Source organism: Setaria italica, chromosome II (assembly GCF_000263155.2).
Source record: "Setaria italica strain Yugu1 chromosome II, Setaria_italica_v2.0, whole genome shotgun sequence".
Classification (NCBI taxonomy): Eukaryota; Viridiplantae; Streptophyta; class Magnoliopsida; order Poales; family Poaceae; genus Setaria; species Setaria italica.
This window is the reverse complement of record NC_028451.1, coordinates 115070-130199: the sequence shown is the minus strand read 5'-3', so window position 1 is coordinate 130199 and position 15130 is coordinate 115070. Positions and strand designations below refer to the sequence as shown.

The following is a 15130-nucleotide window of genomic DNA, read 5'->3' as shown; positions in this document are numbered from 1 at the left end:
ATATGCCACGAGCCTTAAAGCCACATGGCTCAAGATCGAGCTTGGATTGGTCGCTCACCTGACCTCGAGCCTAATTAAGGGGTTGCGACGCCGATAATGTCATTGTTCTGTTATCAAAACTAGAGCATGCTGCACCAGTCTAAATAATTTTATTACTCAAAAGCTAGCATAGGAGTATGTCGTACATATGGTTTATGAGAAATCCTGGAACAAGGAAAGATAAGTGAATAAAATGAAGCTAAACAAGAATAAACTCAAGAAAAACAAAGCAATAAAGTCTACAACAACAAATAATTGTAATGGATAAACCATACAAAAATAAAAAGGGCTTTTTGGCTGCTAGAAATTTGTGTGCCACACAAGGTACTTGCTAAGTGCAGCCGACAATGAATTGTTTATCTTTTTTTTTCTCTCAACTACAATAACTCCAACTCTGACTACAAGATCACATCCTGTATTCATAAAATTTGGGCGACAATTTGACCAAAGCCATGTGCCAAGTAGGGAGTGGCATAGGCAGAGGAAAACCGGTGTTTGGCACTATAGCTAGTTTCTTGTGGAATGGTTCACCGTATGGAGAAAAATCCCCCAATGTACGAAGTAGTTCTTTTCACTCGTCCACATCATTTTTTTCTGCGCAAGACGAACAATGACATACGCACAATAACCTTGAAAGAAAGGAGAAAAAAGAAAAGCAACTCTAGTATGAAATGCGGCTATCAGTGCACGTATGTACTAGCTAGTGCACGGCGTGTATAGATGAAATTGGCATAGCTGAATTGTCTTGTCAATTAGGCACATGCATCTTTTACTCGATTTGCTGCTTTGTGTTGACTGTGACCAAACAAATTAACTCGAATGACGGATTACGTAACATGACCACAACAACGAATTCCGTAAGAGAGAAGATTGTTTGAGGATCGAGATTGCCTTTTAATTAGTCGCTTTCCTCATTTTAGCGTGTTGTTTGTGTTTTTTTTTCTGTATCCCACCTTCTCTATTAATACATAGACAGGTAGTTCTCTTGAACAAGAATAAGAGACGTCTTTCTCATATGAAAAGCATCAACCAATCGGAGTGGGAGAGAAGAGGAACGAAGTCGTGTCCTTGTCGTTCCCAGTTTTGAGATTGAGGACGCGATCCAAGAAACCAAGGCAATTGGGCGTCCTACTTGCCCGTTGCCGTTGGACAGCGAGCTAGTGGCGCCACTACCCGCCGTCACGTCGCACTCGGTCCACTTGCCTAGCTAGGTGTGTAGACGTATGTACTACTTGACTACTTGTAGGTGTGTAGAGGTCTACAGTAGCTTTCCTTGACTACCGTGGCCTCGCGATCACGATCCCAGAGAGAGAGAGAGAGATAAACCAACTGCACGATGGAACCAGTACTTGTTTGCTACAAAGTTCATGTGACCCAGCATTTTGGGCCAATCAGATTCGTTGCATTTTCAGCCTGGCTTAACAGTCCATTTCACTTTCTAGCAATGTAGGTTATGCATATCAGTTTCCTTTTCCTTCTTCAAGAAAGCAAAAGAATTTAGGACCTAATTAGTAGGGATTTTCTAAACTTTTATCTTCGGAAACAGGAGAATCCCTACCAAACAAAAAACTGATATTACACAGACAAACATAACAATGATTCCTAGATGGAAATGGAAACTAGAAATTAGAAACCAGAAGAAACATGTTTTTCAGGAGTCGAAAACAGTTTCTCCAGAAACATTAATTTCTTCGAGAAACCAAATCCACGCCGGTCCTAATTAAGCAATTTTGCAAGATAAGCTTTACTGCACATATTACCTAAATTAAATAAAATGCTCTAAGACAAGTGAACGGAAAGACATATTTGCGACAATAACCACTTTGCAAATTTAAATTAATTTTTTGGTGAATTTATTTGCCATAACAAGTTTTTTCCAATAAGAGGGGAAAAATTGAAGCATGTGTTCTCTGGCACGTCATGAAAAATTATCATGCTGAGTTTATCTCTCTCTCTCTATATATATATATATATTCGGCATTTACTTATTATTGCACTAATTAAACAACTTACCTTTCATAGAATTACCCTATATCTAATTTTGTAGGATTGAAAACTGGATGGAATTTTTTTTTGAGTGGTGGAAAGTAAAAGGTACACTAAAAAAGCTTAGTGCACGTCCGGATAGAACTCAGTCACACAATTCAGAACGGGAGAAAACGAGCATTATGTCTGTACAGATCATGAACTGAAAACCCCTCTGGTGTGGTCGACATCTTCACGAACAGCCTCCTTGAATCACTTTCTTTCATTTCGTTCTCAACATCAATATCACCCCATCGAACCACCCAACTTGACAGCGCGCGGTTAAAAAAAAAACAGAGAGAGGCTAGTTGGCTAGTTGGCTTAATCTGTACGCGGTTAAATTAGGTAGTGGCAGCTGATGAAGTGATTGACCCTCTATCATAACATCGATGGATCAAGGCATGCATGCTAACTAATAATTTAGGCAACTTCTAACTTTACACAAGTGACGTATCATCTACAGTTAACATAATCTAGCAGCCCACTATTATAACATATAATAGTTTGCTACGGATGCATACATGACCCACCTTATTTCCTCATAAGTTTCTTAGAGCCCGTGTCTCAGCTGGATGCAAGTTTGTAGCCCAATTCTTTTCTATCCATCTCAGCATTAATTTGATATGGCAACTCTATAATTGAATTACATCATTTTAGATCAGTCTCAGTGTACAATTTCATTGTACAGTTACCAAGACTGTGAACTTGGTGACTGAGTATGATGGATGTCATGGGGACAAAACTCTCTGCTCCTCTCTCCTCATAATTACCTTGCCAATGCAAGTCAGCAATTTTGATGATGTGGAATAGAGGTTAATGTTTATGAAACTCTCATGGAACCCATTGAGATTGACCTTAGTACACTTACTCTAACATTGTGGAAAAAAGAGCAATCAACAACGATGGAAAACAGAGCTGCCGCTGCCATCACCCAGCACACCACAAAAGGCAAGCTATGGAAAAGGAGACGCGCCCCACGGGGCGCAGGCCCAGTCTACTATCCAAGCTCAGGGAGACAGCACCATGGCTCGCTAGATTTGGCCATGCTGCAAATTTCTGTATGTGACTCATCAACTGTGTGTTGCCGTCTTCCCATTCTGCCCCCGCAGCAGTTCCATCTCACACGCCGACCCGTGTCAATCATGCATGCAGCATGCATGTCCCGTTATGATGATTGTGGAGTGCAATCGATCAGTACATGCTTCGTCGATGACCTTCAGTCTTCTGGTCTTAATCTGATTCCAACAGATATCTACGCAGCTTCAGTCGCTCGGACCACTAAATTAATTAGGTATTGGATGCTTTTTTCTAAGACGTTTTTCGTTACAGCGATGCAACTTCAGCAGAAATCTCAAAGCGCAGAGTTACAGGAGGCACCACCAGCGACAAACAACAGAAACACGACAACATAATAGAAAACCCACCACATCACCACCACACAAAACACAGAATTAGGCATTGGATGCTAAAGCTTTTGCCTATTTTCAACCAGCAGATCATGCTGCCCTTGTTGCGTCTCATCTCCATGATCATGTACGTGTTCGTCGATCTCATGGGCATATAGTACGTGATGTACTGAGTTGTTCGTGCCAACGGCCGATATTTTAATCAGCGATCCCGGCATGCGATCTTTTCTACTACATCATGTCCATTATTATGATGGCTATAGTGGTGGATTTGCCCCCTTTAGCTTTAATTTGGGCAATCTAGTACTGCTTGTGCTTCATTTGATATGACCGGGTTGGTGGCTTGGCAAAGAGTACGTGCATCAGCACTTTCTTGCATTGGTTGGTTGTTGCAGTGGATGTGGATCATGCCAAGACATGTTTCATTATTGCACAAGTATTTTTCTAACAGTTTATTAGTGCCAGAATTTCAACTATATATGCACAAGTTCTAAATGCGAAGCTACTGTTGCAACCAACTTTTCTTTTTCTCAAACTAGTGTGACTGTGGCAAACAAACAACTAGTGCGTTTTTAACCTGAACTCGCTACTATAAGGGCTGCCATACATGTTTTTGAGCCTTATTGAGAATAATGAGACCGATTCATGATTTGTGACAATTTTTTTTTGCTAGGCATCATACATGGAGAACATACTTTAATCTATGGATTCACTTTTAAATGGTGTTTGTATTAGCGAACTGAGCATCTCAGCTGGTTCCTTGTAGTGGACAATGTCCATCTAGGTTCAAGTTCTTGACTCGGTGCGAATGTTCGTATTTTTCTGTATTTTATTTCAGGATTAATGGTGCTATTTTTTTATGACAGACATCGTGCCTGTCATCAACGAGACACTGGTGGAGACTTCATCAATCTAAAGATCTGTCAGCTCAGTCTCTCTTGAAGTACTTATAGGGTAGAGTTTGCATGCGTGTATTGCCTGCTCAGTCTCTCAGATGTGCTCTTAGGAGCACAGGGTTTGCGTACGTCTATAAGAGTATTCACGTCTATAATTTGCAAAAAAATATTGTTTATATTCCCTTCTAAAATGATCTATAAAATAATTTCAATTTATTTATTAACCAATACTAAAAAATGCGTGAAAGATATATCCTGAAATAGCTTTTGTAGGATCATATGTCAGCAAGCCTTTTCTTGGTAAATTACAGCTCATTTTATTTTTCAAAATTATTATGTACCTAGATATACATATTATGTGAATGCATTGTAAAATCCAACAGTAATAGTTGCAGTTATTCTTTTCGTGAGTGAATTATTGTAGTATTATCTAGTGCAACAATATTCTTTTTTTTTTGCGAGGTAGCGCAACAGTATGTGCTGGGCATTGACATTGTTAAAAGGAGGAGTTTGAATTCATTAGCGTGGAGAGGCAGGGAGAGGAGGCCGGCCATGGCCTCGGGGGAGGTGGCGATGACGCGACGCACGGACGCAGACGCAACAATGCCGGATGCGGTGCTGTCGACCCGCGACTGCACCACCACAGAAAAAGGCCGTCTCACCTGCAGTAAACCAATTAATAAACGCTGCAACACACGCCAGCGTGCATGCCCCTCCCTCTCCGATCCTCTCCACCAGATCATACGCCACCAAATGCAACGCAGCAGCAACACGTACACGTAGTCGGAGCAACAATTAAGTCATGTACGTATACATATACGTATATCATATATGTACATTATATACGTACGTGATTGCATTGCATTGGTTGATGATTCATTTTATTTTATTTTATATATAAAAAGAAGAGCAGAGAAGAGAAGAGAAGAGAAGAGAAGAGAAGAGAAGAGAGGAGGCCTGTGTTTTTTTGTTCGACCGTACGAGGAGGTGCGGACACATGGATTCCCCACTTTTGGGCACAGCCCAGCTCTGTCTCACGTAGCCCGATGATACCCTCCAATTTATTCTCTCTCTCTCTTTTTTTTCCAATGTATATGTATACATCTGTTTAACCCATCATTTTATACCCATTAAGGTGCTCTACTTCACGACTGCTGCTGCTAATATCCCAGGGGGGGGAGAGAGAGAGGAGGGTGGTGCGGGAGGCTGAGCAGTGGGCCCGGGCTGGCCTTGACCAATCGGAGCTCGACAGCAGCCAGCACCCAGCCAGACCACACTCTCTCGCCTCGCGGCGTCTCCCCTCCTCCCCTCCCTCACCACCGATCGATCCCTCTTCCTCTCCTCCCTTCCCCTTCCCTTTAAAGCTAGCCAGCTAGCTAGCCACCTACCTGCCTCGCCTCACCTCACCGGCGGCGACCCACCCGCCGTCCGTCCATCTTTCACTAGCTGCTGCTGCTGCTGCATCAGGAGGCGGCCGGATCGGAGGGGGACGACGACGGACAAGTTAAGAATAAGAAGAAGAAGAAGAGAGGGATCCGTCGATCGATCGATCGATCGACCAAGGCAGCAAGCAAAGACGAGATGGGGCGCGGCAAGGTGCAGCTGAAGCGGATAGAGAACAAGATAAACCGGCAGGTGACCTTCTCCAAGCGCCGCAACGGCCTCCTCAAGAAGGCGCACGAGATCTCCGTCCTCTGCGATGCCGAGGTCGCCGTCATCGTCTTCTCCCCCAAGGGGAAGCTCTACGAGTACGCCACCGACTCCCGGTATGCGCCCACCTCACCTCAATTCTCCATTCCATTCCATTCCTCCTGTGTGTATGTGTATGCAGTATATATGTATATGCTCCATTCATTCATTCATTCGCCAATTCACTCATTCCACTGCTGCTGTGTTGTGCTCGTGCGTTTATCTGTCGCCGTTGCCGTTTTTGGCTCTCGCCCGCCGATTCCCGGCCGAAAGCTCCCGCTGGGTTTTGCCGTTTTTGGCCACCATGGTCCATGCCTGCAGTTCCAGTTTGCTGATGCCTCCTTCCCTTCCCTTCTGGGGTGCTACAGCCGATCATTTCATGCTGCATCTATCTGCAGGCAGCTGCCTGCCTCCTTATTTCGGGAAATCTCGCCATTAATTGCTCGTCTCGTCAGTTCCTTCACTTGTGCTTGTGCAAGATGCCCTTTTTGCTTTCTTGCTGTTGCCTGCAGGCTGCTATGCAGATGCTTGCCTTTTCTGGGGATTGGTGACTCCTCCAGTCCTCCGTTTAATTCCTTTCTTTCTTTAATCCAGCTGATTAGGCTTGCTAACATCATGTCATGCGTGGCTGATTATAGCAGATCAGATTAGATTATGCCGTGTAATCAGATCTTGCTTCCTCACCAGGTGCTCTTTGTTCGTCAGATTTGTACTTGGGGTGCTATTTTATTCCTCTCCCAAAATCTCGCTTTGCCTCTTCGATTTCCCATCCACCGGAATTAATTATTAATCACATGCAGCGCCTCCCCATTCCTGAGCAAAATAAAATTATCACATGTTCCGAGGAGTTGGCCACCAGTCAGGAAACGACAGCATATGCATGTAATCTTGTGTGTAATTCTCCTCGCTCTTCTTTATATATTCTGCCTCTTTGCTGCTTGGAACTTCGAGCTGCTAGCTTAATCGCTCTTCAATTCATCCTCTAGCTCAGACTAGGGGAAACAATGATGAGTTTATGACCCCTGAAGACGGATAGATCTGGCTCTTCTCTATCTGCTGATCCTTTGACTTCTCCGATCCGTTTCCTTCTCCCATGTTGTTTTAATTTTCGAGAACGTTAACGTATCCTTCCATGCTGTTTCAGCTTCACAAGACATCGTCTGTTTCTTTCATCTATTGTTCTTCCATGAATAATGGCTTAGTTTTTTTTTTTGGCTGTATTCAGTGATTTTTGGTCCTCCTTTGACTAGCATATATACTTGAATCATGGTGTACAAAGCAAGTAATGAGAGCAGCAAATCTTGCAGTCTACATCATATTGCCCACACTGATATCCATGTAAATCCCATGCATGTTACAACTAACAACAGTATGTGAGTTGTACTACAAACACTATATGCATTTATCAGGATGTATGCCCGGATTTGTAGTGTTATATTCTAAAAATATGGTAAAGCTGGGAGGTACTTAATTCTGTTTCTTCACTTTTCTTTTCCCCCTCTCTTTATGTCCTCTTTGCATCGAAGTTCTATACATTTTTCTGGCCTTCCGTATTTCTTTGATGGCTCTCATCATGGGTGAAAATGCGATAGTGCTTTGTGTACATCATTCCTTGCATATAACCTCTTCTTTTTATAAGTTTCACGGATGTGTAACTCAATCATCAGTGAAACTACAGCTAGCAACGCTGGTTGGGAACTCAGTAAACCATCTTAGTTTCATGCACATGTATATGTAGGAGTTTGTTTTTCTACACCTACTTCTTGTGACATTGTAAGTCATGTGTAGCATTGTTCAATAACTGCTAATAGATATAGGATCATAACCTGTCCATGCGCCTTACCGTCTTTAGATCAAACTTGTTATTCTTGACTAAGCTCAAGCTGAGCTATAATGGATCACTTGCCTTACCGTAACGGCTGAACTCTTTTTGTAACCCCAATATCACATGCGTTGTGTGCTTCTTCACGCATTAGTTCCACATCCCTATGTAGTAGGTACCTAATATCAGTGACTGCTTAAAGATAGGACACGCATTATTTGGATAGCTTATTAAGGTTCTTAACATATGCTTCTATGTAAGAAGGTCTATTATGATGATGCATGGTGGTTCCAAAGTAACATAGATCTGCAGTAGTGCTTTCTAAACAGTTAACATCTTGTCAACCCAAACAGTACTTTCGGATCTGAAGTTAAACTAAAATTTAATTAAATGGTAATTAACTTCAGGCACGACTCTTCTTTGCAATTTCCACATTAGCTTATATGTTTGACTGCATGGTTGCTTCACAAATTTTTTAATTATGTTGAGTATTCCCCTATTGCAATGCTAGATATGTGACAATAGCCTTGCATGTCAGCTTCTTCTTGCATGATTGCTTTTAGAATATGCCCAGCATTTACTGATTTGTTGCAATATTCCTGTGGTTTAATGTACGAACTGATTGCTAAATTATTTCGAGGAACTTCAGAGACATGATATAGTATTCTTTTTTCCTCTTTTCAGCATGGACAAAATTCTTGAACGTTATGAGCGCTATTCCTATGCTGAAAAGGCTCTTATTTCAGCTGAATCTGAAAGTGAGGTAAGATGTTAGGTTGGGAAACTTGTGATGCACCTTATTTTTCGCATGCACCGATGCTGCATTCTCTTTTTATGAGTAAGGTAGCTCATACTTCAATATATCTGAAAATTTAATTTATGTTTTTTGAATACCAAAACAATAAGCTTTGCTGAAACAGTTTAACCTAATAAAAGAATGTAGGGTACTAGATAGGATGGCCTTATATTTTATGTTAAATATAATCAGTTGGATCTTTTGTGCACCTACATATATGAGAGGATATGTATGATTACCTGAATTCATCTTATGGTGCAAAATACCATATACATATCTGAGAGGATATGTTCTGGTATACTTGTTTTTCATGCTTACAAGACCGCACCAGATATTTATGCATATCCTAGTTTGAGAAAATGTACATGATGCCACAAATATCATTATTACATTTTGTCCATTTGATGCCTTGACAGAATCTGGCCAACTCATTCACATAACGTTTTACCTGTTCTTGTTTATTTTGTTAACAACTTTTGCGCAAAGCTATTCGATGACTGCCTGTAGTTGTATTATCTTTTGAGCTCGCGTTGCTGTATCTGTGAACTTACCACAAAGCGATAACAATATCTGATTTCCATAGCACAAAAAATAAGGATTTACTTGGGACTCTTTTATATGGCATTTGAATTTAAATGCATGCGAGTATCTGTGCATAACTAAAAATTTTCTACATTTTTTAGTCAACAGTCTTGAATATTTCGATAAATACCAGTGATGTAAATTTTAATGTACAGCCATAAAACTTTAAGGTTAATGTGCTATGCCTTCAGTGATGGTTTTAACTCTTTATAAGAGTGGTAATGGACACATCTCTCAATACAGTAGGCTATGTCCAGTGACCAGTGGTTCTGTGTAGGATCTATGTGTAATGCCCCGATCTGAAATACGGCTAACCCACTTCCAGTGCCGGAGCATGTGCCATACCTTGTCCACACAGGACCCACGCGTCATGCGCACCATGCCCGCACATTTGACCCGCACACGCCTGTGACATAGCAGCGCATCTGACCCGGCTAACCCACTTCCAGAGCCGGAGCATGTGCCGTACCTTGTCCACACAGGACCCACGCGTCATGCGCACCATGCCCGCACATCTGACCCGCACACGCTCGTGACACATCGGCACATCTGACCCGGCTAACCCACTTCCAGTCCCAGAGCATGTATGGCGCCCGTGACATAGCGAAAGTTGGCTGATACTAATTGTAATGCCCCGACCCGAAATACGGTTAAGATTCACTCTACACATTGAGTGAACCACACCTACGTATTAACCCACTTACGCTTTTATCCTCACTTCGTGTTAATACGCTTTCCGGCCCGGTATTTAAGCTGGTCTAACTGGTTGTCCACTTGGTTTGGGACTAAAATCCTGGCTGCTACAGTAGCATGCAGTGCCCGATTTTTGGCCCACTGGCTCATGGGCTGGGATGTCACACTATGTTTTATATAATTTTACAGAAAACCCCAGAAAAAGAATCTACATGTTTTAGCATGGGGATACATTTTTCATGTTCGCTGTTATTTTATATGAAAGTGTTGTTCATAGAAACAATATATAGTGCCAATATATATTTTTTATAATATGCTCACTTAGCCTTTTTTTTTTTCATCATAAGCATGGCAGGCATGCAGCACATGCACATGACTTAATTTGCTTAGAAAGCCTAGAAATCTAGGTGAAAAATGTCTCCTGCTAACACCTCCAAATACCCCACTATATTGATTTGTATGTATGTATATCTATATATCTATATATAGGAATGATTATCTGAAGAACACCAAAATAACATTTCTGTGGAGATATTTATTAACATATATGCAACAGCACTGATAATAAGAAACAATAAATTGTTTTAAAAAGTTAGATATAAGCAAGTACCACATTTAACTGTAAGTTCTCTACTAGGACTGTAGTTCAATATTTTGTCACTAGTCTGCCATGCTATCCAAAGAGGACCAATGCTCAGAACATTCTAACCTTAGTATGTTGTCATCTTTCTTGAGTTGATATTGCTTCATATATTAATCCCTGGTTTTTAATCCCTTTATGTATACATCACGTCACTGATTTCCTTTTCCATTCTCAATGCTGATTCATAGGTCTTGCTGCATATGCAGGTAGAAAATATTAAATTACTTGAAAAGTAATTATATTTCTATTGTAGTTTTAGTAGTCAGTTCTGGTATACTTATTATATTTTTTCTATTTATAAAATATATGTACTTATTAAATTTTCGAATTATGAAACGTATCAATTGTCTTCAGTAGTAGTTGATAATGATTCTTACAGGTATTTATAAGTCTTACATACAAATGTTTGAAAATCAAATGATTGTGTGGACTTTTTTCCAATGTAAAATTACATAGTAGAAAAGCTACCTAATTATACGCACTGCATTTCATACCAGACTGATCTTTGCTTATGCCTAACCAATAAAAGTTTAGTGTATCCTTACCATCATCATGCTGTCTTGCCTGAGCCTGGCGCAATGGCACAACATGAATTTTATGATGTCTCACTCTAATCAGATTACATGCTTGTGATACATCGTAATCAGGATTCTCAATTCCCCTCTCATATGCAATGTCAATATGGTGCCCCTCCATTAATATTCATCATAAATCATTCGAATTAGTCATCATGTACTTATCTTTACTTATAATCCACATTAACTGAATGTCTGAATACTGAAATTATCATTGCTTTTAGGCAATAACGTAATGGGATTTTTGTATAAAAGTAATAGGAAATCATTCTGCTGATTTTTAGATGAATATTATTCTGTTGATAACCCTGCTTTGCATTGAATTTGATCTGTTCTCATTGCTCTTTTCATATCTCATGCTTCAGTGGTGCGAACCTTGCAGATGTACCATGCCTGCTGTCATTGCGGCAAATATAATCATGAATTCATGACTAACTGCTATTTTTGCTGATAAGAGTGCAAGTGGTAATGTGTGTGAATGTAGTGTAAAACTGATGTTAACTAGCTGTCTGCAGCAGCAAAACTTATGTTCAATTCAAAATAAAATAGTGAACTAGGCATACACATGTTTGCTTCTCATTGCTGGGCCATCCATTATCTGCTTAGTCCTAAACGTTTCTGACAGAATTTCCTTTTGTGTTCAGGGAAATTGGTGCCATGAATACAGGAAGCTGAAGGCCAAAATTGAGACCATACAAAAATGCCACAAGTAATAACTATTCGATGGTGATTTGGAATTTGAATAATGTGAAACTGTTATAGTCGTGTTATTTTCCTCAAAGAAAACCCTATCATCTTGTGTAGTATGCATTGCAGTGTATATATGGTGCACGCCAAATGATCTATGTGTCTTGCATTGCAGGCACCTGATGGGAGAGGATCTAGAGTCTCTGAATCTCAAAGAACTCCAACAACTAGAGCAGCAGCTGGAGAGCTCATTGAAGCACATCAGATCAAGAAAGGTAGTAACAGTTTTGCTTATTTTTTCATCTGGAATCTCTTCTTTCGTTTACTGTGTTGTAATGCTTGTAGTACTGCTACACATTGTTTGCTGTTCTAAAATTTGGCATGCTTAGTTTTTTGGCAACTAACAACATAATCCCTTGTTTGGATGTGCAGAGCCACCTTATGGTCGAGTCCATTTCTGAGTTACAGAAGAAGGTAATCAAAGCTGAAAACTTCCCTGCAACAGGACACTGCAGGCCAATAAAACTGCACTGCACTGGAGTAGCCAATTACCTGATTACTTGTGGTTAAAAGGCCCCGCATATCTTGAACAGCCATCACTGTAAACTGCTGATAGAGAAATATGACTGATGAATGTTTACTGCTGTTTTGTGCAGGAGAGATCACTGCAGGAGGAGAACAAGGCTCTACAGAAGGAAGTAAGCTGCCAAATACTGTGGCATTGCATTGAGAAAAGAAGTGTTGATGTGCTCCTCTTTTGTGCAGCTTGCCGAGAGGCAGAAGGCGGCCGCCAGCAGGCAGCAGCAGCAGGTGCAGTGGGACCAGCAGACCCAGCAGGCCCAGGCCCAGACAAGCTCATCATCTTCCTCCTTCCTGATGAGGCAGGATCCACAGGCGCTGCCGCCTCCACAAAACATCCGGTACGCAAGCCCATGGTTGTAGATATGCTCACTTCCAGTTGTTACTAAAAATTGATCGACGATGTATATCTCATGCCACTGTTTAGGTTCCCACCGGTGACGATAGGGGAGAGAGGCGAAGAGGCCGCTGCAGCGGCACAGCAGCAGCAGCAGCAGCCAGGGCAGGCACAGCCGCAACTTCGCATCGGTGGCCTGCCGCCATGGATGATCAGCCACCTCAATGCTTGAGCAGGCGACAACACGTCGACCTCGACCACCACAACCACCACCACCACACCATGATTAATTGCCGTGCCTATCCATCGATTGCGAGCATCCTCACCTGCAAAAGTGGTTGCTCACCGTTGGTTGAATCCTAGCATAAGTTCATGGCAGCGATTAAGCTAAACTATTGTTATGTTTGCAAGAAGAAGGGTAACCACTGTATAATCTCTTGTCCAGCATGTACGTACCAACTGATGCATGCCCCTATATGCCTGTATTATCGGCCAAGTTACCCCATGAATCTAGTGCTTTTGTTGAAACTAAAGGGTGCAGATCAAACATGGTTTATGTAAATAGTTTTAATTATTATTAGGATTATTACTACTGCTGCTACCTCTGCCAGTAAGTAAGTAAGTAAGTAAAATTAATGGGACAATGAATAAAGCCGTCCTTAATTGCGCTGCTGATTCATATGATAGATGGAAACCGCATTTTCTCCCAAAGGTTTACAATGTCGGATGCCCGGGAGCATGAGCGGCAATAATTCACCTTGCTGTGCATATGATGTGATGCTGGCAGTGCCATCGATGTGCTGCCCTTTTTGGTTGCATGTGCAAGTGCAGTGTCTCTGCAAAGCCGAAACACAGCACTAGCATGATTGACTCTCGATGCTAGGGTCTCAGATCCCGGCAGTGACAACCAAAAAGTTCAATTTGGCTTTATTGTATTTAGTTGAGCAATTGAGCATACATAACTCTTTCTTTTAAAATAAAAATGGTACTTCTTTCATCTAGAATCGAGATGGCAGCTTCCATTCTCTTAAACCCTAGTTGCAGCCAAAGAGAAAGTAATGAAAACTGAGCTATTTTATTTAGGCCCGATTTCCTGAAAATCAACTCAACAGCTTTACTCAAAATGTTTTAAGTAGTTGATCAATCTTTGAACTTGTATCGATCAAATAAAATGGTATACGAAACAAAGTTAGCTAGTTTTTATGATGGGGGTGGGGTGGGGGGTGGGGGGGGGGGGTGGGGGGGGTAAAAGTTAAAACTCAAGGAAGACTCTTTTCGGTGAGCTTACCACAAATTATTTGCTACTAATTTTCCTAAGTACACTTCTAGCAAGTTTCAGAAACATAACTAGCCATGAGACATGACCTTGCTCGTAATATTTATGATTCAAAGCCGCGCTGTCTGAAAAAATGTGCATGCATTGGAATTAAAAACAGTATCATTTAATCATTTGATTGGCTTCATGTTTTTGTTAATTAGTGTGGGCCTAGCTTTAATTAGATGTGTCTCCCTAAAAGCTATAAGTGTACTCTTTTGTAGGACAAATTTGAACTCTAAAGGAACATTTATTGTTGAGGAAGATGGAGCATGTGCCTATACTTATTTGGAACCGATACGGATAGTCTTCCATGTTTGTAATTCAATTATGGTGTGTTAGAGAAATTGCGAATTTTTCATACATATGAACCTGATTGAAGGCAGACTCTATAAAAAACCTTGTAGATTTTGATTGCACATACACATCTAGTTGATTTATTACTTATTCAAAGTTGTTTAGATGACAAATTGCCACTAATAAGTATCAAATTTTTTAAAAAATTGTTGCATCGTTATTAGCAATTAGTGTAATGGGATGGCAAGAAGGCCGTATGTTTTCCCACGTGTGTACACAATTCTTGGCACACTCGTCCGAGTCAAACATGTGCTGGGATCATTATAAGGAACGAGAAGTTAACGGGGTGTTTGGATACGAGGTGCTAAACTTTAGTAAGGTCACATCGGATGTTCGGATGCTAATTAGGAGGACTAAACACGAGCTAATTATAAAACTAATTGCACAGATGGAGCCTAATTCGTGAGACAAATCTATTAAAGCTAATTAATCCATCATTAGCAAATGGTTACTGTAGCATCACATTGTCAAATCATGAACTAAGTAGGCTTAATAGATTCGTCTCGCGAATTAGACTCCATCTGTGCAATTAGGTTTGTAATTAGACTATGTTTAATACTCCTAATTAGTATCAAACATCCGATGTGATAAGTGCTAAAGTTAGCGGGGTGTATCCAAACGGACCCTAAATTTCAAATCCTCACTATTACCGTAATCTATATATTGACAATATATCTCTCCACAGTGAT

At 40.9% G+C, this 15130-nt stretch overlaps 1 protein-coding gene across 1 annotated transcript; it reads left to right on the top strand.

Moving 5' to 3' along the window:
* Positions 1–5553: 5553 nt before the first annotated feature.
* On the top strand, positions 5554–13441 carry FUL2 (MADS-box transcription factor 15). Its single transcript, XM_004955268.3, has 8 exons — positions 5554–6132; positions 8562–8640; positions 11811–11875; positions 12029–12128; positions 12286–12327; positions 12510–12551; positions 12619–12773; positions 12860–13441. Exons 1-8 carry the CDS (start codon positions 5948–5950, stop codon positions 12999–13001), a joined length of 810 nt encoding a protein of 269 aa, XP_004955325.1. The 5' UTR covers positions 5554–5947; the 3' UTR covers positions 13002–13441.
* Positions 13442–15130: the final 1689 nt, after the last annotated feature.